The sequence below is a fragment of the Macrobrachium nipponense genome, chromosome 34 (assembly GCF_015104395.2).
Source record: "Macrobrachium nipponense isolate FS-2020 chromosome 34, ASM1510439v2, whole genome shotgun sequence".
Taxonomy (NCBI): Eukaryota; Metazoa; Arthropoda; class Malacostraca; order Decapoda; family Palaemonidae; genus Macrobrachium; species Macrobrachium nipponense.
The window spans coordinates 919,751-941,310 of record NC_061095.1 but is presented as its reverse complement, the minus strand read 5'-3'; the positions used below and the strand labels follow the sequence as shown (position 1 = coordinate 941,310).

The 21,560-nt window shown below is 47.1% G+C and overlaps 1 protein-coding gene across 1 annotated transcript; it reads right to left on the bottom strand.

The window, feature by feature from the left end:
- Window positions 1-273: 273 nt before the first annotated feature.
- On the bottom strand, window positions 274-21,550 carry LOC135207790 (general transcription factor IIF subunit 1-like; the record flags this gene model as incomplete). Its single annotated transcript, XM_064239614.1, is given in 7 exon segments — window positions 274-2,129; window positions 3,222-3,350; window positions 3,740-3,815; window positions 4,528-4,748; window positions 5,440-5,551; window positions 6,269-6,409; window positions 21,441-21,550. Coding segments are annotated over 7 exon segments (994 nt in total), but the record flags the coding sequence as incomplete, so codon positions are not given.
- Between the last annotated feature and the right edge of the window lie 10 nt (window positions 21,551-21,560).

Below are 21,560 nucleotides of genomic sequence, written 5' to 3'. Positions count from 1 at the left end.
AAGGCATTTTATTGAAGGACAAAACCTGAGCAGTAAGGTCCATTTGGAAATCTGGAAATCTATTTTCAACACTTAAATATGCAAGTGTTGGAGTTTTCTCAATTACCGCTGCGGTTTTTAAAACGCTCTCTTTTTAACAGCGAAGTAAAAAGTAGTTCCACAGCTAAGCTGGAAGAGGAGCTTAAGATGCTGCATAAGCCTTACTGAGGCACTTTGTAAACTGTACCCACAACAGGGCGAATAAATTACATAAGGATACAAATAACCATGAAACAAAATAACTGATCTATATTTCTCTCATACAAAATGGTTATAGATCCATAAAATCACAAGGACACCTCCAAAGAATGATGCAAAAATTGTAAATACAATTTAGGCTGAAGGCCAAGGACAAGAATGATGCAGAATCCCACACACTACAATCTCACATACAAAAACTCACAACCAATTGGGCCAAATATGTTGATCTGGCTGTATGGTTTTCAAACATGCACACAGTCACTGGGAGCCAAAAGCCAGAGATTCCAAAATAGGCTTATATATATCAGACCACCACTCAGACAGCCCAAACCTGCACTCATAATAATGATTAAATGATGATAATGATGATCATTGTGGCAGAAATGAACTAAAATTGAAAATATCACAATACACTCTCAACAGCTAGATTACTTCAAGCCTAAAGTGTCTTCATGAAATGGAGAAAAACTTCACTAAAAAACTCTTAATCATCTGATAAATATTTCCTAATTTTCCTTTCAAACATAGATAAAGGAAAGTGCATTTATTACCACGATGAATTAAAAAGTAGCTACATAAAAGAAGGAACATGGTTTTCCAACCCAAAACGTTCGCTATAACCTCCCTCCCTTCTAGTGTTGTTCTGAATATTACTACACTAAAAAATCCTCATCTAAAAAAAAAAAGGAAGTTCTATCCTGTGTTCCTGATGAATGATACAGAACATGAATCCCTTACCTCTGCCACATTACTGTTGCAATTTTCACTTAAAACAGATATCTTACTGAAATATATACAGTTCGCATAACAAAAAAAACCGATTTACAAGGACTCTATGGAGAGAATTTAAATATAGAAATAAAACCTTAAAATTGCCTTTTAAATAAATACAAGTATTTGGACTAACTGCTGTATTTACTACAGACAATTTTCTTTCATAAAACAGTGCTGAATAATATATTCATTGCCTTAGAACTACTACAAGTTTTGTTATGTCCACAAGGCATATGATCTTTTTAAAATGAGAACATAATTTCCTTGTACTATTGAGTTACAACAATTTTTATGTTCAAGTATTTATGCATCATATCTCTATCACTTATAAAAACCTCATTTGTTTTTGCTTATCGCATGCAATTCCACAGCAAATGAGCCAACTGTAATTCTGGGGCTTCTTGAAATATATATAAGTACCTGTGTGAATACTTATGAAGAAATGATATCTACTATGCATTTAAGAATGAGATACATACATGAGACCCTTCATTGATAATGATGAACAAAAAGAGGTAAAGATTGTTACTAATTACAAGAGTTCTCTGACTACATCACAAAAGCTTATGTTGAAAGGACAAAACCCAACCAACACTGGATTAAAATAAGCTCAGTTCAACCCTCAAAAAGCATCATGTTCATAAAGATTAAAAACGTTCAGATGTGATGAGAAATGTTCTATGAAGTGTGATTTCATCATACATACATACACCTCTCACTACCAATACAGCATTAATGGAATGAGCACATATTTCCAGCCTATGAGTATATCCAAAGTGCTCCAAGGATCATAATGCTCACACCAACCTAAATTTCATGTACATTACACACATTTCACAGCTAACAAGTTTAACTTTGTACCTAGCAAAAAAGTATCATTATAAAGTAGATATACGTATGTATTCAGTAACTACATTTTAATAGATAAATACATTTTTCCTTTAACCATTTGTTTTACAGGGTTCACTCTCTTCAGGATCTGAGCAATGGAGTGAACTAACTGGTCTGAGTTAAGACCTGTCTTCTTCAACTTGAACTTCTGCAGAAGTTCCGTCGTGGTCATTGGCTTGCGCATCAGGTATCTTCGGATGGCTTCTTCTGTCACTCCGCTATCACTAGAAAAAAAATAATTATCAGTAAGATAAATTCAATAAAACTTCCGAGATCTTCATATACTAAAAAGATGACAATTTCTGAGAAGCACCTTTTTCTTTCAAGTGAGAAAATTTATAAAATGATAATCTAGTTTTCAATAAATTAGCATTAGTTGGGGAGACACAACAGAAGATGAAGGAAAATGGACAAAGTGATGTGTTTGTTTGTTTGTATGGTGTTTTTACATTGCATGGAACCAGTGGTTATTCAGAAACGGGAACAACGGCTTTACGTGACTTCCGAACCACGTCGAGATTGAATTTCTATCACCAGAAATACACATCTCTCACACTTCAATGGAATGCCAGAGAATCGAACTAGCGGCCACCAAGGTGGTATGCCAACACCATATCGACCACGCCACTGAGGCGCTCACAAAGTGATGTGAAACCTATAGTCCCAACGTAAGTCTACTATAAGGACTACTATTGTTGACACTGCATAAAATTGATAATTGATAATGGTGTTCCTAAGAATAATAAAAGTTGACTTGACAGCATTCATACAGAAAATGAGTAATGCTGGAATCTTGTGAAAGGCAGTGGTGGCCTCCTAATCTTAAAAGATGTGCATACATGTGACTGGTCATTTTGATCTCCATGGAAATATGGCAATGTGTCATTAATGAAGTGGTAAAGAAATAGTTTATGGTTTGTATACCATGTATGAACAAAAACATAGTTTTATTAAATCAAGTAACCTACTACTATTTCAGTTGTTTGCTCACTGAATTTTGTCAAATTTAATCCCCTCATGTGTATCAATTTTGATGTGTGTGATCTCAACTGACATAAACAGCCCTTCATTATTTTCCATTCATTTTTCAGCATTTCTTTTCACAAGGGAAAATAAAATGCTTTTAATTTTTCACTGTAGTACCTAATTCTCAGTGACTTAAGCAGCTGATTTACCAGCAAGGTCATTATATTCCCTGAATCAATTATACAACTGTACAGGATGTTAAAATGACAAGAAAATTATATATGGCATAATTTCTTACATCTAAACTATTGTTATCATGGAGGCTGTTAAGCAAGGAACATTTCACATACCTTCCAGGTGTAGACATCTGTGAACCCACGACATCTGTGCGCATTTTCTTAGCCTCACTGTCAGGTCCATCTTTCATCTTTCTCTTGCTGCTGCCACCCTCTTGTGCATCAGACTCACCAACTCCATTACTGAAATGATCAAAATCAATACCAGGATTGGAAAAAAACAGCAGCACCAATGCCTCTTCTTTTTTAGACTGGATGACACCAGTTATGAAAAGCTACATTTTGTCTATGATGCTAACTGAGCCTCAACAACTATGTTCAAATATGCTTACACTTACAAGGAAAAATTATTATTAAATGAGACAAACAAATACTCCGTCAATGACAGAACTGTAAACGTGATCTTTGCTACCTTTTGAATGCTAAAAATACAAGGCAAAAAATGCAGAACAGTGCTTGTAATAAAGAAATTTCAAATCTTAAAATTACTCTCAAATCTCAGATTAAAACATAAGGAGAAAAATCTTTTACTGTAGTTCATAAAAAAATCAACTGTTCAAACAATTACTTACGCTTTGGAGTCCTTCTTTTTCTTTTTCTTGCTATCGCCTTCATCATCACTTGCATCTGAAGTCTTCCCATCTGAGTCTGGAAATTCAAAGTATTTGGCAATAACAGTAATTAAACTAACACAAAACAATAAGATTTCACTACCAGTGGACATTTTGATATTTTCAAGACTTTCACCTGGTTGTAATTATCATTAAATATTTTATGAAAACCAAAATGGCTTACTACAAAGATAACCTAACATTTAAAAAGTCCTTTACAAGAAGTTAAGCAAAGACTTTGCATACTAATCAAAACTTCAAGAATGGTGATGTGGGATTAAAAATACAGCTGCAATTGTAAACATTGTCAGAGGGCAATCTGACAGACTTCATAAGGCAATGAATGATGATTGGATAATGAATTCAAGTACAGAAACTTTTAAATTACGTAAACAAGTGAATGTATATCGTGCAACTGTAGCGATGGTGCCTTGTATACATTCCTCTAAAACATAAGTACACTTCAAACCATAATTATGAAGTAAATGCAACATCAACAACTATTTCCATAAGTGCTATTGGCCACATGGGATGCACCATGCTGATGATATTTTTAGAATATATAGAGCCGACTGTCAATGAAATACAAATCTGGCACTAAAATATGGTTATCAAAATGGAGGATCTATCAATACTGTTGTCAGCTCAGCAGAAACATTGGTTGCTTTTATTCAAAGGGTGTAACTTCTTGGTGTTTTTCATTGACGATGGTTGACATGAAAAATGTTTTGTATCTCTCAATAGTTTACCTTCTTTGTCTGACTTCCTGTCCTTCTTCTTTTTCTTCTTCTTCTTCTTGTCCTTGGGTTCTTTCTCCTCATTTTCATTCTTTTCTTCCTTGCCCTCCTCCTCTTTTTCTTTTTCTTCCTCCTCTTCCTCTTCATCTGAATTAAGAAGCTTCCTTAGTGCGTCAGCTTCATCAACACCTGCCAATTCCTTTCTGACAATTTCATCGTCCTCGGCATCTGAACTGAAAATGTACCAAATTTTTAATAAGATGTACAAATACAAAATCAAAAGATGAGATTATTGTGCCCAATAAAAAACATATATCTGGTGACTGTAGAGTCTATATGAACAGTAATCAGTATGTTCTACCTGCACACTCCTATAAATACAGTATTTAAGCTACTTGAAGAGCTCAAGAGAAATGCAAGTCGAAAATGCAATTTTACTGTAGCTAAGATCTGGTATGATAAAGAGGATAAAATTATACAGTTAAAACGATAAAGTAAAAAATGCACTTTAGTTTCTACAGCACAACTGAGTTTTCTGTACAGCGTACAATCAAGGCCAACAAAAGTACATCTATCTTTTGCTGGTCTCGGTATAATGCTGTATAAGCCACGGGCCATTGGTGACCTGTCCTACATTGTTGCCTGGAGCACGATTAATGGCTAATTTCAACCTTATACAAATTATAAACTACTGAGGCTAGAGGGCTGCAATTTTGTATGTTTGACAATTGGAGGGTGGATGACCTACATACCAATTTGCAGCCTTCTAGCCTCAGTAGTTTTTATGATCTGAGGGTGAACAAAAAAAAATTGTGGATGGACAGACAAAACCTTCTCAATAGTTTTCTTTCACAGAAAACTACTAAGGGGTCAAAGTAGAAGTAAAAGTACTCGTGCAAACACGAGCAATAAAAAAATTCTTACTCTGATGAATCACTCGAGATGTAATCGTGCTCAGCACCATCATCGAATTCATCACTCTCTTCTATGCAGTCCTCATCGCTGTCTCCATCCATTGTTTTACTTTTCTTGCCACCTGAAAGATTTATAACACTTTTCACTGCACAGAGAAACATCCTGTTCCATACAAACCTATTATAATTATCCACTGTAATCATCTGCATGACTATTATCTTGATAAATGATGGTCCCAGGATTACTACAGTAGATTCACATCAACTATGCATTTGATGTCTATGCCAATCCCTTACGATGCTCCTGATTGGCTGTTGATAAGCCAATCACAGGGCTGTAAACTTTCAGTCTCTTTCGAGAGTTCACATGGGTAGGATCTTTGTTCCACCCCTACTGAGGGATCCATCTATCAGGATAGGTGGGAACTACATCCTGCCTATGTGAACTTTCGAGAGAGACCGAGAGTTTCCAGCCAATCAGGAGCGTCGTAAGGGACTGGCCTAGACATCAAATGCATGGCTGATGTGAATCTACTATAGTCATGGATAAGATGATGGCACTCTCATGAAACATGTGCCTTCTAGACTTTCAGGTTATGCATTAACATATAACCTTACTGTTCCTGGTCCCCTCCAGTACTGCCAACAGGTCTAAAATTGTTTTCCATGCTGCTTCAGGACGGCTTTTGCTTTCCAGCACTTTTGTTTACTTCATTTTCCATTAAAGATTTAATCTATTTCGCCTCATTTCACCCGAGGTTGCTTGTGATGTGGGAAATAAAAGCTTCTAAAAAACAGGATGAAACATAGTTTAAAACTTTTAGCAACCAAATGCCTACCCTGCGGTTTTCTGCCTTTCGACTGCACCTTATATTTCTTCTTTTTCTTCTTGTCATCTTCACTGTCTTCTTCCTCCTCCCGTTCATCATCTCCAGATTCATCATCAGAGATCCAGTCATCCATTTCTGATAAAATCAACTCTGAAAGTAAAAGGAATATAAATAACAAAAGAACCAGAAGTGCACATATTTTTTTTACAACTAAGGCATGTGTTATTTTCACAACAAATATGACAATTTGTCCAAAATTGCATTTTTCCTAACTATACAAACCTGAGGTCCTTTTTACAATAGGAAGGTACTAGCGGCAGCTGGATAGGTCGTAAGCTTTCGAACAAGGGTTCGGTAGTTAACTGCTTGTCCGACAGTCGCGCGCGCGGCGACTGGGAGGTAACAAATCACTTTTGCTTTGGCCCAAGCAAAAACTGCCGAGTGAGGGGTGGCATGAGGTGGGGCTATGTGTAAAAGGACCTCAGGTTTGTATAGTTAGGAAAAATGCAATTTTGGACAAATTGTCATTTGTTCCGACACGGCATACAAACCTTCGGTCCTTTTACAATAGGAAGACTCACTTCTTTGGTGGGTGAATCTGAGTCTTTTGTGAACAGACTGGTGTTCGCCCACCTGGAAGCCTCCCTGGTCGTAAGAGCGAGGGAGGGATCCAAGCCTCTGTCCGATTGATCGGGGTGTGCACCGCAGGATCAATGGTCAGACCTCTGGACCGAGTACTAAAGAGAGCGGCATGCGTATCTCTTCGTACCAGCAAATGCAAGAACTTGTTCCTGTACAGGAGCAAATATAAAGTCATGGGTTTGACTCTTGTAGGCATCCACTTCCCCCCCTTGTAGAAGGAAGTGGTGGATATTCTGCTCCTATCCCTAGTGAAAGGGATAGGATGGGGCTCTGTCATATAGCTCACCTGCATCTCGTCCTCATCCAGCGTAGTGACGACGGATGGCCCTCTGCCCACAGGTAGAGAGGAAGGAAAAGATGGGAAGAGAGAGCCAGTCACTCACTCACTCACACATCCATCCACACAGTCACACCAGGACTCGATGCTGTTCAGCCTGCGAGGGTCTGGGTTAGCTACACAACTTGTTGAGCAGCCACCACGGGTCCCAAGGAAAAGGTATCCAAGGACCTGTGGGCAATATCCCGAAGGTAGAAGGACGTAAAGGTAGTCTGGTTAGACCAGACCCCTGCCTTCAGGACCTGCGCCACGGAGAAGTTCTTGCGAAACGCCAACGAGGGGCCAATACTTCTGACTTCGTGAGCTCTCGGACGGGACGTACGGATGTCGTCACTACCATCAGCCTCATACGCCCTCCTGATGACCTCACGCAGCCAGAATGAAAGAGTGTTCTTGGATACTTCTTTCTTGGTGACCCCGGTGCTAACGAAAAGAGGCGTCGACACTCGGCCTGAGGTGTCGAGTTCTCTTCAGATAGCGCCGTAGCGCCCTCACAGGACAAAGCAGCATCTCATCCGCATCATTATCGTGAAGTCCAATAGGGAGGGAATCGTGAATGACTCGAACCTGTCATCAGGGACTGAAGGTTTCTGAGTCTTCGCAACGAAGTTCGGGACGAAATCGAGCGTCACGGATCCCCATCCCCTGAGTGTCGTACAATCATAGGAAAGACCATGAAGTTCCCCTACTCTCTTCGCCGATGCCAGGGCCAGCAAGAAGAGGGTCTTGAGGGTCAGATCCTGTCTGACGACTCTCGGAGTGGCTCGAACGGTGTTCGAGTCAGAACTCCTAAGGACGAGAGTCACGTCCCACGCAGGGGGCCTGAGTTCCCTGGGTGGGCAAGACCTTTCGAAGCTCCTCATAAGCAAGGAGATCTCGAACGAGTTCGAGATGTCCAACCCCTCAGTTTCAGGACGAGCGCCAAGGCGGCTCCTGTAGCAAAAAAATAAAAACCTTTTACTGTGGGGACTGAGAGGAGCTTCTACTCGGCGAAGAAAAACGAGGAAATCCGCTACCTGCTGAAGAGTGGCTCTGAGAGGAGATAGACCCCGTCTACGACACCAACCACAGAAGACGGCCCACTTCCCCTGGTACACAGCTGCAGAGGACTGACGGACGTTCCCCAGCCATCTCTGTTGCTGCGCTACGAGAAAAGCCTCTCGTTCGCAAGAGATGGGTGGATAACAGCCAGCCGTGAAGACGTAGGACTGGGGTACTGCTCGGTGGTACCGCTCGACGCGTGGCTGGGCGAGAAGGTTGTGCCAAGGGGGAATCTCTCTCGGTTCTCCTGCGGAGAAGAGCCAGCAGGTCCGGATACCAAATGGCCTGTGGCCATTTGGGAGCCACCAGGATCATCCTGAGATTCGGGGTGACCAGCGCTCGACTGATCACCTTGCGAATCAGGCTGAACGGGGAAAGGGAAAGGCATAGGCGAAGTTGTGTCCCACGGGTGTTGAAGAGCGTCCTCTGCAGCTGCCCATGGGTCCGGCACGGCCGAGAAGAACACCTGGAGCTTCCTGTTGTGCCGGGTGGCGAACAGATCCTTACGCCTGGTCGCCCCCACAGGTCGAAGAGCCTTTCCACCACGTCCTGGTGTAGGGACCATTCGGTCCCTATCACCTATCCCGACGGCTGAGCGTGTCTGCTACTACATTCCTCTTCCCTGGAATGTAGCGTGCCGACAGCTCTATTGAGTGTGCCTGAGCCCACTCGTGCACCTGCCGAGTCAACTGGTACAACGGGAGAGACACTAGGCCCCCCTGTTTGTTGACGTAAAGCCACCACCGGTGTTGTCGCACATCAACACCACTGAGTGTCCCATCAAGCGGTCCTGAAACTCTTGGAGAGCGAGGAACGCTGCCTTGAGTTCCAGAACATTGATGTGAAGGTGCTTGTCGTTCTCGTCCACACTCCTGAAGTCGCAACTCATCCAGGTGTGCGCCCCATCCCTCGGTCGATGCGTCTGAGAACAGCTGCATGTCCGGGGGGGGAGGGTGCGCAGAGCACTCCTCTTAAGAAGGTTCCTGTCGTCGAGCCACCAGGCTAGGTCCTGCCTCACCTCCCTGTGTCAAGCGACACTGGAAAGCTTGGGATCCGTCCCTGTGACCAACTCTCCTTTATCCTCCACTGAAGAGACCGCAGGTGAAGACGCCCGTGAGGGACTAATTCTTCTCGAGTGACGACAGGTGTCCGATCACGACTTGCCATCGCTGAGCTACCTGTTCCTGCCGAGACAGGAACTGGTTTGGCTGCCTCCCTGAATCTGCTGATCCGCGAGTCTGCCGGGTGGGGAAGACTCGCCCTGCTACAGTGTCGATCAGCAATACCCAGGTACTTCATCCTCTTCTTGGGCTCGAGATCGGACTTCTCGAAGTTCACAACGATCCCCAGATCGCGACAGAACTCGAGCAGTAGATCCCTGTCCTGTAGCAACTGCGAGCGGGAAGCTCGCCAGGACTAACCAATCGTTTCGAAGATACCCTCATCAAGACGTATCCCGTGCGAATGGGCCCAAGCAGACACCAGAGTGAACACATCGCGTGAACACCTGTGGGGCGGTTGAGAGTCCCGAGCACAGTGCCCTGAACTGGTACACCGTCCCGTCGAGGATGAAGCGGAGGTACTTTCTGGAGGACTGATGAATGGGTATTTGAAAATACGCATCCTTCAGGTCCACTGAAAGCATGAAATCGTTCTCCCTGATGGAGTCGAGCACTGAGCGTGCCGTCTCCATCGTGAACCGGGTCGGGTCTGGCGAACAAACCGGTTCAGGGGAGAGAGATCTATCACCGGGCGCCAGCCTCCCGTAGACTTTTCCACCAGGAAGAGTCGACTGTAAAAGCCCGGTGACTGATCCGTGACGATCTCTACAGCTCTCTTGCTCAGCATGGTCTTGATCTCCTGTCTGAGTGCTACGTCCTTCGATGACCCTGGAACGTACGACTGCTGTTGGACCGGGTTGGAGGTGAGGGGTGGCCGAGATTCGAAGGGTAATAGATATCCCTCCCGAAGGACATCTACAATCCAGGTCTCGCGCCGTAGCGCTGCCAAGTTGCCCAATGGCTGGCCAGGCACCCCCCCACTTCCGCTTCGCAGCAGGTGAGGGGGAACGCCGTCCCTAGCGTTTCCCCCCTTTCTTCGACTTCTTCCCAGAGCCTCCACGGGATGAGGAGGGCTGGGAGGAGGGCTGGTTACGGCCCCCCTTGCTAGAAGTCGAAGAAGACAGAGTCATTCCTCGGGCTTTCGACGCAGCAACCGTCTTAGCAGCCGAGGAAGCGCTAGCCGAGCTCTTAGACTTGGCCGCAGTCCGAGGCTGCCCAGAAGCCTTCGAGACTGCCTGGTGAACCAGACGGTCACTGTCCTCAGTGCGCCGTCTGTCCACCGCAGCGTCCACCATCTCTCCTGGGAAGAGAGACGTGGAACTCCGTAGAGGTCCGTTTCGAAGCCCCAACGCCGCCTCACGCCCGGCCGCCCTGGAAACCCGAGTAAGGACAGCGTCCCTTCGTCGGAGAACCAGGTTGGCCCACAGGTTCACCGTCTGGTGGGCAAGGAAGGAGATGGCTCTTCCCCCAGACTGGCAAACTCTCCTGAAGGCCGAGTCATCTTCGGGGAGAAATTCCCCCGGAGTGGCTGCGACCTTAGATACTGTGAGGGACCACAGATCTAGCCAGGAGACGGCCTGGAAAGCTGCCATGGCGGTAGATTCCAGGCCGAGTGCCTCTTGCTGCGAGAACCACAGGTTCTCGGACAGGAGCTGTTGCAGAGAGACACCCGGAGTCAGCCTAGCTAACTCCGGGTTCACCTGTTTGGGCGGCATCGGGTCTTCAGATGGCACGTAAAACCGCCGCTGTCGTAGCAGAGGAGGTGGAAGCAGCTTGCTCGACCTGCCAGACTTGAGCGACCGTCTTGTCCGGAGACAAGCGATTCAACCTGGTCCAGCACTGAGTCCGCAAGCTCGGAAACGCGGCAAACCCAACCGTCGGTCTGGGTGCCCTCTTCGGGCCCCAAGAACGACTCGAGCCCGGGACGTGGGCTCGGATGGTGGGAGCGGCGATCCTTCCCCGAGGTCGTTGTGCTGACGAATCAGCGCAATAACCTCGGCAAAGTTCCTCTGGATCTCGGGCGTGATAGCATCCTGTGGAGTCGGACCGTCCAGTCCCTCGAACAGGAGTACCTCCCGAGACCCTCCTCCCTCAAGGAGAGGAGCAGCGACAGCCCCTCTCTCGTCTCCTCCAAACCACCTGTGCGTACGACCTGGCTGGTCCGAGAACCGAGCCTGTAACGTACGACGACGTGGCGGGATCCTGAGGGGCGCACCCCTCACGATCACTCCTCAATACCTCGCCCCTCCCGGTGTACCCGAGGAGGTTGAAGGTATGGGAGTAGGCAGACCTGACGCTCTCCTCGCTCACTGGGCAGAACCAGCGGGCTTGGAGGACTGCAGGCGATCGCCAACCCGCGGTGGCGATCGAGCTGCAGACCTAGTCGAGCCGTCTCGCTGTGGAGAACGGCTGGACCGAGAACAGCGGCCCGGTCTCGTGTGTCAGAGGAGTGGTGCTGGTCGCCGTACCCGATCGCTCTCTGTGAGAGCGACGGTCAGGCGACCAGGCGAGCTCCACTGTCACGGTGAGACCGGTGCGTATCCTCACGGTGCGTCAGTTTCGCTGGTACCAGCCGTGGCTGGTGCCGGCGCGGGAACGGGGGGAGGGGGGTCCTCTTCCCAGCCTCAGCCCCGTGGCCGGTCATGGACCGTCACGTCCGCCCGGGTAGCCAGCCGCTCGCCGTGAGAGCGAGAGCTGGTCTGGTGAGAGTCGCGTGAGCGGCTGTCACCAGTCTTCCGCTCCGTGCCGTGAACCTGACGCTGAGCGGACTCAGAGGTCTGGTTCCTGGCTGCCACGGCCTGGTAGGCGACCGTACACTCGGTACCTCTCGCGAACGAGCGGCCGGAGGACGGATCCTGCTGCCGTGGCCGAACCACTAACAGCAGGTGAGGAAGTGCCGGTGTTAGCCGGCACCCCTCTGGTCCCCGTAGTCTTCTTCCTTGCGGGAGAAGAGACGGGTCCTGCTCCCGAAGGAGCAGTGCGACCAGCGGAAGAACCCCGTCTCACCAGAGCGAGACGGGCCCTTAGAAGCTCCCGAAGGAGACTTCTTAGTAGGCGACCTTCTTCTTCTTAGGCGGGGGAGCCTTAGAAGAAGAAGGGGAAGAGGCGGAGACGACGACGACGACGAAGAAGACGATGAAGACGACGACGACACCTTCCTCCTCTTCTTCTTCTTCTTCGTCAACCTCCTCAGGACCGACGTCAGGTCTGTCATCCGGAGACGGAGCCGGGGCTGCTGTTGCCGAAGCAACAGGGCCCGGACGTACCTGTCCGAACAGACCAGCATCGGGAGCAGCGGCGCCAGGAACAGGGACAACATCAGCAGGTGCGAGCATCACAGAACGGCAGTCGAGACGGCAGGAGCAGGAACAGGAACAGCAGCGGTGGTCACGGCAGGTACGGCAGGCTGTGTGGGCGGTACAGATGGTCGAACCAGCGGCACAGACATCATCGGCACCGGTGGGAGGTCCAGGGGCGACTCTTCGGGCACATGAAGTCCGGTCGTGGCAACACGGCAAACCCAGGTGGCGGCATCACACTCCCCCGAGTTACGGCGACTGGCCCCTGCACCGATGTTGTGGGTGTCACAGAGACCGCGTGCTGGGTGTACACCAGGTGAGGAGGTGAACGCGTAGCCGGTGTTGTTGTCAGGGTCGTGGTGGTGGTTGTGACCGTTGCATGAGTAACCGCCACGGAGCCAGCCAGATGATAGAGCAGCCCCTGGACACTCGGCACGCCCTGCAGCCCCCAACGATGCCCACACCTGTCCGAGGTCATCCCTTCACGGCAACCGCACCTGAGGAGGCAAAAGTCGGGTGATTAGGAGGATCCTCTACCCGCTCGCGCGAAGACGAGCGGATAGAGGACCCAGAATACAACTCTACGTCAGGGTATCTAGCGCCCTCCTCCACACTCGACACGTCAGGAGAGGAGAAGGACCTAGACACCCCCCCCGAAGGGGAAGGCGCGAGACGTGGAAGTTGAGCGGGCGCAGGAAAGAAGAAGAACGAAGTGTCCGTTACCAAAGGAGTCGCGGGAGAGCTTTCCGACGACTCCTTTGCAGGCCTTCGCTTCTTCCTGCCTCATACAAAGTCCACTGCGCCTCCGACCAGTCATTACACATCATCAGGGCGGCTCGCCCGGGGTGCATCGCGCCCCCGACACCGAGCACACAAAATATGAGGGTCAATCTCCGGGAATGATCTAAACTTCCCGCATTTGCGCCCTTCGATACCCGGGCAAAGTCTCCTTGGGGTAGCGAGGCGAGGAGATTCCATCATTATTCAATGAAGCCGTAATTAATATGTAAAGAGAGAATAATTGTACTTACAATACTCTTTCATACACAATTACAACCAAACTTAGAAAGCAAACGACGAGCAGCGGGCAGAGAGCGACACACACGTCCATCCACTGTGAGGCCGAAAGCAAAAGTGATTTGTTTACCTCCCAGTCGCGCGCGCGCGCCTGTCGGACAAGCAGTTAACTACCGAACCCCTTGTTCGAAAGCTTACGACCTATCCAGCTGCCGCTAGTACCTTCCTATTGTAAAAGGACCGAAGGTTTGTATGCCGTGTCGAACAACTGTAGTTTATATTGCACAGAATTAAGCAAGAACACGTAAACAATGTGCCCAATTCCATGATGGAATAGTATTGTTTTTAATATCTTCCCCCTTCCCCCTTGCACTGATTACTATAATAACCATACTGTGAATTTACCATTTTAATTTGTTACTTGCTACATCCTTCTATAGATTCTGCCCTTGATAAGGAACTTTACCCATGCATATCTACATTATTATTTTGTAAAAGTTTTACATTTAATTACTCTATTCAAATGGATCACAATTTAGCTAAAAATCTGCACTCTCATTTACAGTAATATGATATTGTTATAATACAATAAAGTTTCATACATACTTACCTGGCAGATATATACATAGCTAAGACTCCGTCGTCCCCGCAGAAATTCAAATTTCGCGCCACTCGCTACCGGTAGGTCAGGTGATCTACCTGCCTGCCCTGGGCGCAGGACTAGGACCATCCCCGTTTTCTATCATATTTTCTCTCTTCCACCTGTCTCCTGCGGGGAGGCTGGGTGGGCCATTAATCGTATATATCTGCCAGGTAAGTATGTATGAAACTTTATTGTATTTATAACAATATCATTTTCATACAATGAACTTACCTGTCAGATATATACATAGCTGATTGGCACCCTTTGGTGGAGGGTCAGAGACAGCTAATATTGGAATAGACAGGTAAACAACATATGTTTGTAGGTATAAAGAAAAACCTTGGTTCCTACCTGATAGGTGGTAGAACTTCGTGGCTGTAGCCCGGTAGTCTGGCATCACCTCAGACTTTAGCGAGATATTATCTATGCTAGAGTTCTTGTGGGTCTGTCGATGGGTATAAGAACCGCTTACTCGGCAGAGCCTAAAAGGACTTTGTCAATGGGTACTGGACCACTTCTATGACAACACACCTTGTGAAGGAGCATAACCAATCCCGACCACCTGATCCTAACCACCATGTTAGTATCTAGAATTGTTCTGATTATCCCCGAACTCATAACAAACAACCCATACTCGAAACGAAAAACTCATTTATACAAAAATTCTCAAAAAAAAATTTTAAATACTCCCCTAAAAGATATCACAAGAGTTCCTTACTGAACAACAGTGACTGGCCGCCAGTGCAGCACCAAGCCCTCTTTGTCAGCAGGAATCTAGAACATATCTAGTAGAAGGTATGTACAAATTTAAGGATTGGTGTTTGCTCCCGTACCCAGTATTGTATCCGCCGATACAAATGGTCCCCAGAGAAAACATTTCTCGTAGGTCACGCGAACGTCTTAAGATAGTGAGATGCAAAAACTGAATTGCACCTCCAATATGTCGTGTCAATGATTTTCTTTAATGACATATTCTTCTGAAAAGAGAGAGACGTCGCCACTGCTCTGACTTCATGGGCTTTTTACTCTTAAAAGCGGAAAAGAGTCGTCAGGACAGAACTTGTGAGCATCCGTAATGACGCTCCTAATGAAGAAAGCTAACGCGTTCTTAGCCATGATTCTTGTGGGGTCCTTAATCGAACACCAAAGACTTTGTCTAGAGCCTCCCTCATTTGCTTCTTTCTTTGTAAGAAAAACTCAAGGCTCTTACCAGGCAAAGAGACCTCTCCGTTTCTCTCCTACTAGACTCGATAAGCCTTTGATCTCGAATCTCTTGGGCCAGGGATTCGATGGATTTTCATTCTTCGCTAGAAACAGAGTTCTAAACGAGCAAAAGGCCGAGTCTTGTTAAAGCCGACTTCATCTTACTAGGGCATGAAGTTCGCCAACTCTTTTGGCTGTCGCCAAAGATAGGAGAACAGCATTTTCTTGTTATATCCCTGAACGAAGCTACGTGGGGAGGCTCAAATCTGTCCGAACGAAAGGAACTTGAGAACTACGTCCAGGTTCCAGCTGGGTGGAGTTAGTTCCTTCGATTTTTGTCGTTTCAAACGATCTAATCAAGTCGTGCAGATCTTTATTGTCAGCAATGTCCTAGGCCTCTGTTTTCTAAATACTGCCGACAGCATGCTCCTGTATCCTTTGATTGTCGATACAGACAAATGAGAGACCTCTCTCAAGAACACAGGAAATCTGCGATTTCGGTTATAGAGGTACTGGAGGAGGACAACTTCTTAGACTTGCACCACCTTCTGAATACCTCCCACTTCGACTGATAGACTCGTCTAGTGGAAGCTCTGCGGGCTCTAGCGATAGCGCTTGAAGCTTCGCGAGAAAACCCCCTCGCTCTGACAAGTCTTTCGATAGTCGAAGGCAGTCAGAGCGAGAGCGGGAGGATTTTGTTTTTGATGAAACCTCTCGAAGTGTGGCTGTCTGAGAAGATCCATCCTTTTTGGAAGGGATCTTGGGAAGTCTACTGTCCACTCCAGCACCTCTGCAAACCAATCTTGTGCTGGCCCAAAACGGGGCTATCAGGGTCATCCTTGTCCCGTTGGACGCTACGAACTTTCGCACACTTGTCCCAGGATTTTGAAAGGGGGAAAGCGTACACGTCCACATGAGACCAGTACAGCAGGAAGGCGTCGACCCACGAGAGCTCTTGGGTCTTCCACCACTGAACAAAAGACTTCCAGCCTTTTGGAAAGGAATGTGGCGAACAGATCTACGTGAGGAGTGCCCCAAAGATCCCAAAGACTCTGACACACCTCTGAATGAAGAGTCCATTCTGTGTGAAGGACCTGGCTTCTCCTGCTCAGTTCCTGTCCGCCCTGATGTTTCTCGTCCCCTGAACAAATCTTGTTAGGAGGGCGATGTTTCTTTGTGAGGCCCAAATTAGCAGATCTCTTGCTATCTCGTAAAGCGACACAGAGTGTGTTCCTCCCTGCTTCCGAATGTAGGACAGTGCTGTAGTGTTGTCCACATTCACTTGGACCACACTGTTCGTCACAAAGGGTCGAAGAACTTTAGCGCTAAGTGAACTGCTAGAAGTTCTTTGCATTTATGTGCCAGGACACCTGTGCTGCCTTCCAGGTGCCTGACACTTCTCTCGGACCTAGTGTTGCTCCCCAACCCTTCTCCGATGGCGTCGGAATACAACCACTCGGTTTGGGTTCGGAACTTCCAGAGAAATTCTCTTGTTCTCTTTTAGAGGGGACAACCCCATTGCAGGTGTGGTTTTCATCTCCCTTGGAAGGAGAAAACTGTCGGAGAGAAGTCCGTCCTCAGTTCCACGATCTCCTTAGGAAAAACTGAAGAGGGCGAAGATGTAGTCTTCCTAGAGGAAAGAACTGTTCGAGCGAGGAAAGGGTGCCTAGTAGGCTTAACCATTCCCTCGCCGAAGTTCGGTCTTTCCCTAAGAAGAGAGAGACTTTTTCCAAGCCTCTCACGATTCTCTCTTGCGGAAGGAAATACTCGAAAACCCCCGAGAATCCATCTGAAATCCCCAGATAGACAAGTTCTGTCTGGGAATGCAGCTGTGACTTCTCGAGGTTCACGAGTAGTCCCAACGCCTTTATCAAGTCTAGGGTCATAGAAAGGTCCTCCAAACACTGTCTCTCTGTTCTGGCCCTGATGAGCCAATCGTCCAAATATAGAGAGATGTTGACGCCTTTGAGGTGAAGAAACCTCGCCACATTCTTCATCAGGCTTGTGAAGACCTGAGGCGCTGTGGATAGGCCGAAACACAAGGCCCTGAACTGAAAAGATCCTTCCCCCCGTCATGAACGGAGGTACTTCTTCGACCGAAGGGTGAATCGGGACATGAAAATAGGCGTCCTGGAGATCCAGCGACACCATCCAATCTCCTTGACGTAACGCCGCAAGGACTTGAGGCCGAAGTCTCCATAGAGAACTTCTCCTTTCGAACGAACTTGTTCAGAGCGCTGACATCTAGAACTGGTCTCCAGCCCCCCGAGGCTTTCGCAACCAGGAAAAGCCGATTGTAAAACCCCGGAGAGTTTTGCTCTAGAACCAGTTCTATAGCTCTTTTGTCCCACATTTGATTCACCATCAGACGAAGAGTATCCCTCAGTACAGGGTCCCTGTATCTGGCTGACAGTTCCCGCGGAATGGTCGTTAGTGGAGGACTGTCTTGGAAGGGGATAAGATATCCCTTCCTGATTATGGACATGGGAAGAGGCGTCTGAGTTTATGAGTGACCAGGCGTCTGCAAATTCGAGAAGCCTGGCCCCACTGGTGTTTGGAGGCTGTCTGTCTCACTTCCCTTTCTTAAAGGGACGGGAAGGAGCCTTACCTCTCCTCTCAAGACCTCTTCTCTTAGAGGTAGCTCTGGAGAGAGGCCCTCCTCGAAAGGGCTGAACCGTAGAAGTCGGTCCTTTCTTGTCAACAGAAACAAGAGGTCTCTTCTTCCTTGCAGTTTGCAGGAGAAGATCCTGAGTCGCCTTCTCAGTCAGTGATCGAGAAATGTCCTTCACTAAACTGAGAAGGAAACAGGAAGTCAGACATGGGAGCAAAAACCAGGGCTGCTCTCTGTGAAGGAGAAACCGCCTTGGTTAGGAATGAAACTAAAAATACTCCTCTTCTTAAGGAGTACTGCTCCGAAAAGAGAGGAGACTTTCTCCCGATCCGTCTTGTACCGCCTTGTCCGATACAAGCAAGAATACTGAGAATGACTTCGGGGTCAAGACCATCCGAGTCATGAGCTTTCTTAGACATCACCCCCAAGGGACCAGTCTAGGAAATTAAACACTTCCAAAATATGGAAGAGTCTCTTGAGGAGATGATCCGTCTCCGAAATAGCCCAAGACACGCGAGCCCTCCATTCAGGAGCGTGTCTCATGACGAAGTCAACCAAGTTGAAAAGTCCGCTCGCTGCCGCTGGAAGAGAAAGGCCCATGTTCTCCCCAGTTTCGTACCAGGAAACCTCTTTTGCCAGAAAGTATGGCTGGAGGCATACAGAAAGGGTTGTCCTGCCCAGTATCCTTCTTAGACAACTCCATTTGTCTAAGGACTGCAGCGCTCTCTTCATAGAGATCGTAGGTCTCATCTTCAAGACCGACGAAGACTTAGGCACGTAGCACTCGAAAACAGTGATCGAGGCGAATGGCGGAGCGGCGGAGATTAAGAATCTCCGTATTCTCGTAAAAGAAGGTCAGTTAGAAAAACTTTATAGTTCGAGACTCCTTCTCATCCCGTCACCCTCTTCTTCCGAATCTCCTTCCCTACCTTGTGGAGAAATCGCTTGAAAAACGAGAGGATCTTCATCCCGTTCTTTCTCTACTGGTGACAAACTCCTATTAGGAGAGGGGCTCATAGAGTGAACCGACTCTCTCTCACGTCTAAAAGAAGTCTCGCGTCTGCTTTGCCTTCTCGTGCCTGAACAGCTCCTCTTCCTCGCTTGGCTGTCTGGCCTCGCGCTTGTCTGGCGCCTCGCGCTTGTCTGGCGCCTCGCGCTTGTCTGGCGCTTCACGCTTGGCTGGAGCGTGAAGCCTAGCTGGCATCTCGCGCCTGGCTGACATCTCGCGCTTGTCTGGCGCCTCACGCAACTCCTCGCGCCTGGCTGAATCCTCGCGCTTGGCTGGCGCCTCGCGCTTGGCTGAATCCGCACGCCTAAACTGGCGCCTCGCGCCTGGCTGGTGCCTGAGGGCCCTGAGCGAATCCTGATCTCGCAAACTCGCTCGGAAAGATCCTGACGTTTTGTACGCCTCTTCTTGCCTGGAAGACGTCCTATGTCTGGAGGACGGCTTCACGTCTGGCTGGAAAGAAGACGAGAAACTTCTTAATAGGAAGTCTAGCGGTTCCCTTCCTGCGAGGGGATCCCTTGAAAGAACTCCCACCAAAGAGCAATCTGCTCCTGAACTGCCAAGCAAAATCCTCTTGGAAGCCACCCCAGCGTCCTCTTCAATAGAAGAAGCAGGAGAACTCGAAGGAGTGCGATCATCAAAGACATCCTCTAGGAGGCGTCGAAACCATCTTAGCCTTCTTGATAGAAGAAGGAGCTTCCTCCGAGAAGCGCTCCGGGCTCGAGTCGAACGCGCGCTTCTTCTTTCCAATGCCTTTTCAGTGGCCTAGAAAGATCCGAGTCTTCCACCCTCGTTTAGGTGAGGAGAGACCCCCGGGACGACTAGAAACAATCTCGTAGGACGCTTCTATTTGAGCGGTCCTGAGCAGACTGTAACGAACAGAACCTGCTGAAGGGACGCCTGACCGTTGGGGATTCCCCACAACCTCCGTACGACTTTCGACTTTCCTACTCCTCTGGTATGTGAGTTTGGAGAGGTCTAGGCCTGGGAGCATCGCAGGGACGGTCAGACGCCCCCTCCACAACACTGGGAACACTCACTTCACTTTGTAATTCACAATCACTAGCCTTACCTTGTATGGCCGCCATCTTTGTCTTCATTTTACGAAGAGTAGCCTTCAGATTGGCGATTTCAGAAGCCGAATCCGAATGCAAAGCCTGTGAGGATTCAGATACATAGGGAGAATCATATTCATTAACAAATGGAGAGTTAGACTCAGAAAAAGGCTCAATAGGCCTTGTACTCACACTCTTTTGTGCAGCCCGTCTAATCCTATCCCTCTCTAACTTCTTCAAGTAAGAAGTTAGAGTCTTCCATTCATTAGCATCCAACTTTTCACACTCAATACAGGTGTTAGCCAAAGAACAGTCAAACCCCCTACACTTACGACATACAGTGTGAGGATCAACCGAAGCCTTCGGTATCCTCACCTTGCAGCCTACATTCACACACACTCTCACACTCTCACACTAACACTTGAATCAGACATTCTATTAGAAAAATCAAAAGCAAGTCCAAATCCAGTCCACAGTAGCGAATGCCAAACCAACGATCCAGTACGTCACCAAGAAATCCAATAAAGATGATCAATAAAGTCTTGAAAAGCGAATTCCAGTCAGGAGGTAGTAACAACAATGTTGATTACCACGGCGACAGATATGATAGAAAACGGGGATGGTTCCTAGTCCTGGGCCGCCCAGGGCAGGCAGGTAGATCACCTGACCTACCGGTAGCGAGTGGCGCGAAATTTGAATTTCTGTCGGGGACGACGGAGTCTTAGCTATGTATATATCTGACAGGTAAGTTCATTGTATGAAAACACCAAATTCATATATTTTTTGTATACTGTACTTGATATGCTGCCCAAGATAATATTTGAGACAATATTCAAGTGATTGTACAACACCCTAAGAACTGCAGAAAAACCTAACTTTTTTGAATAAGTATTTTCACTAAACAAATCTTGAGAACAGGAAGGGCATAAATACTTCTTATACACAACCAATCTCAAATATCATTTAGAGTTATCTGCAAAACTCCCTAAGGTTCCTTCAAAAAATTGTTAGCTATTAGTGATTATTGCAACGTAAAAATCACACCAGTAAACAGATCATACTATACAGTGCATACAATCAGCCCAACAAATTTCCGGTGAATAACCTTTGCTGATATGATGCCAAATAGCTACTGTAGATTATTCTCAGTGCAACATTTTCAGGTTGTGTTTACACATCTGACTGGCATTGTGCAATAAAATATGCAAAGGAGCCTAAAATATACAGGAAAATGGTAATTAAAAGGATATTCATGAAATGACTCACGGCGATCATGCGATCCTTTCTTCTTGGGTTTTCCAGAATCTTCATCTCCATCTTGCGGAGCATTCTTATCCTTCTTCATGACAGTGAAGTAGTTCATAATTTTGTTTCGCCTGTGAGGGA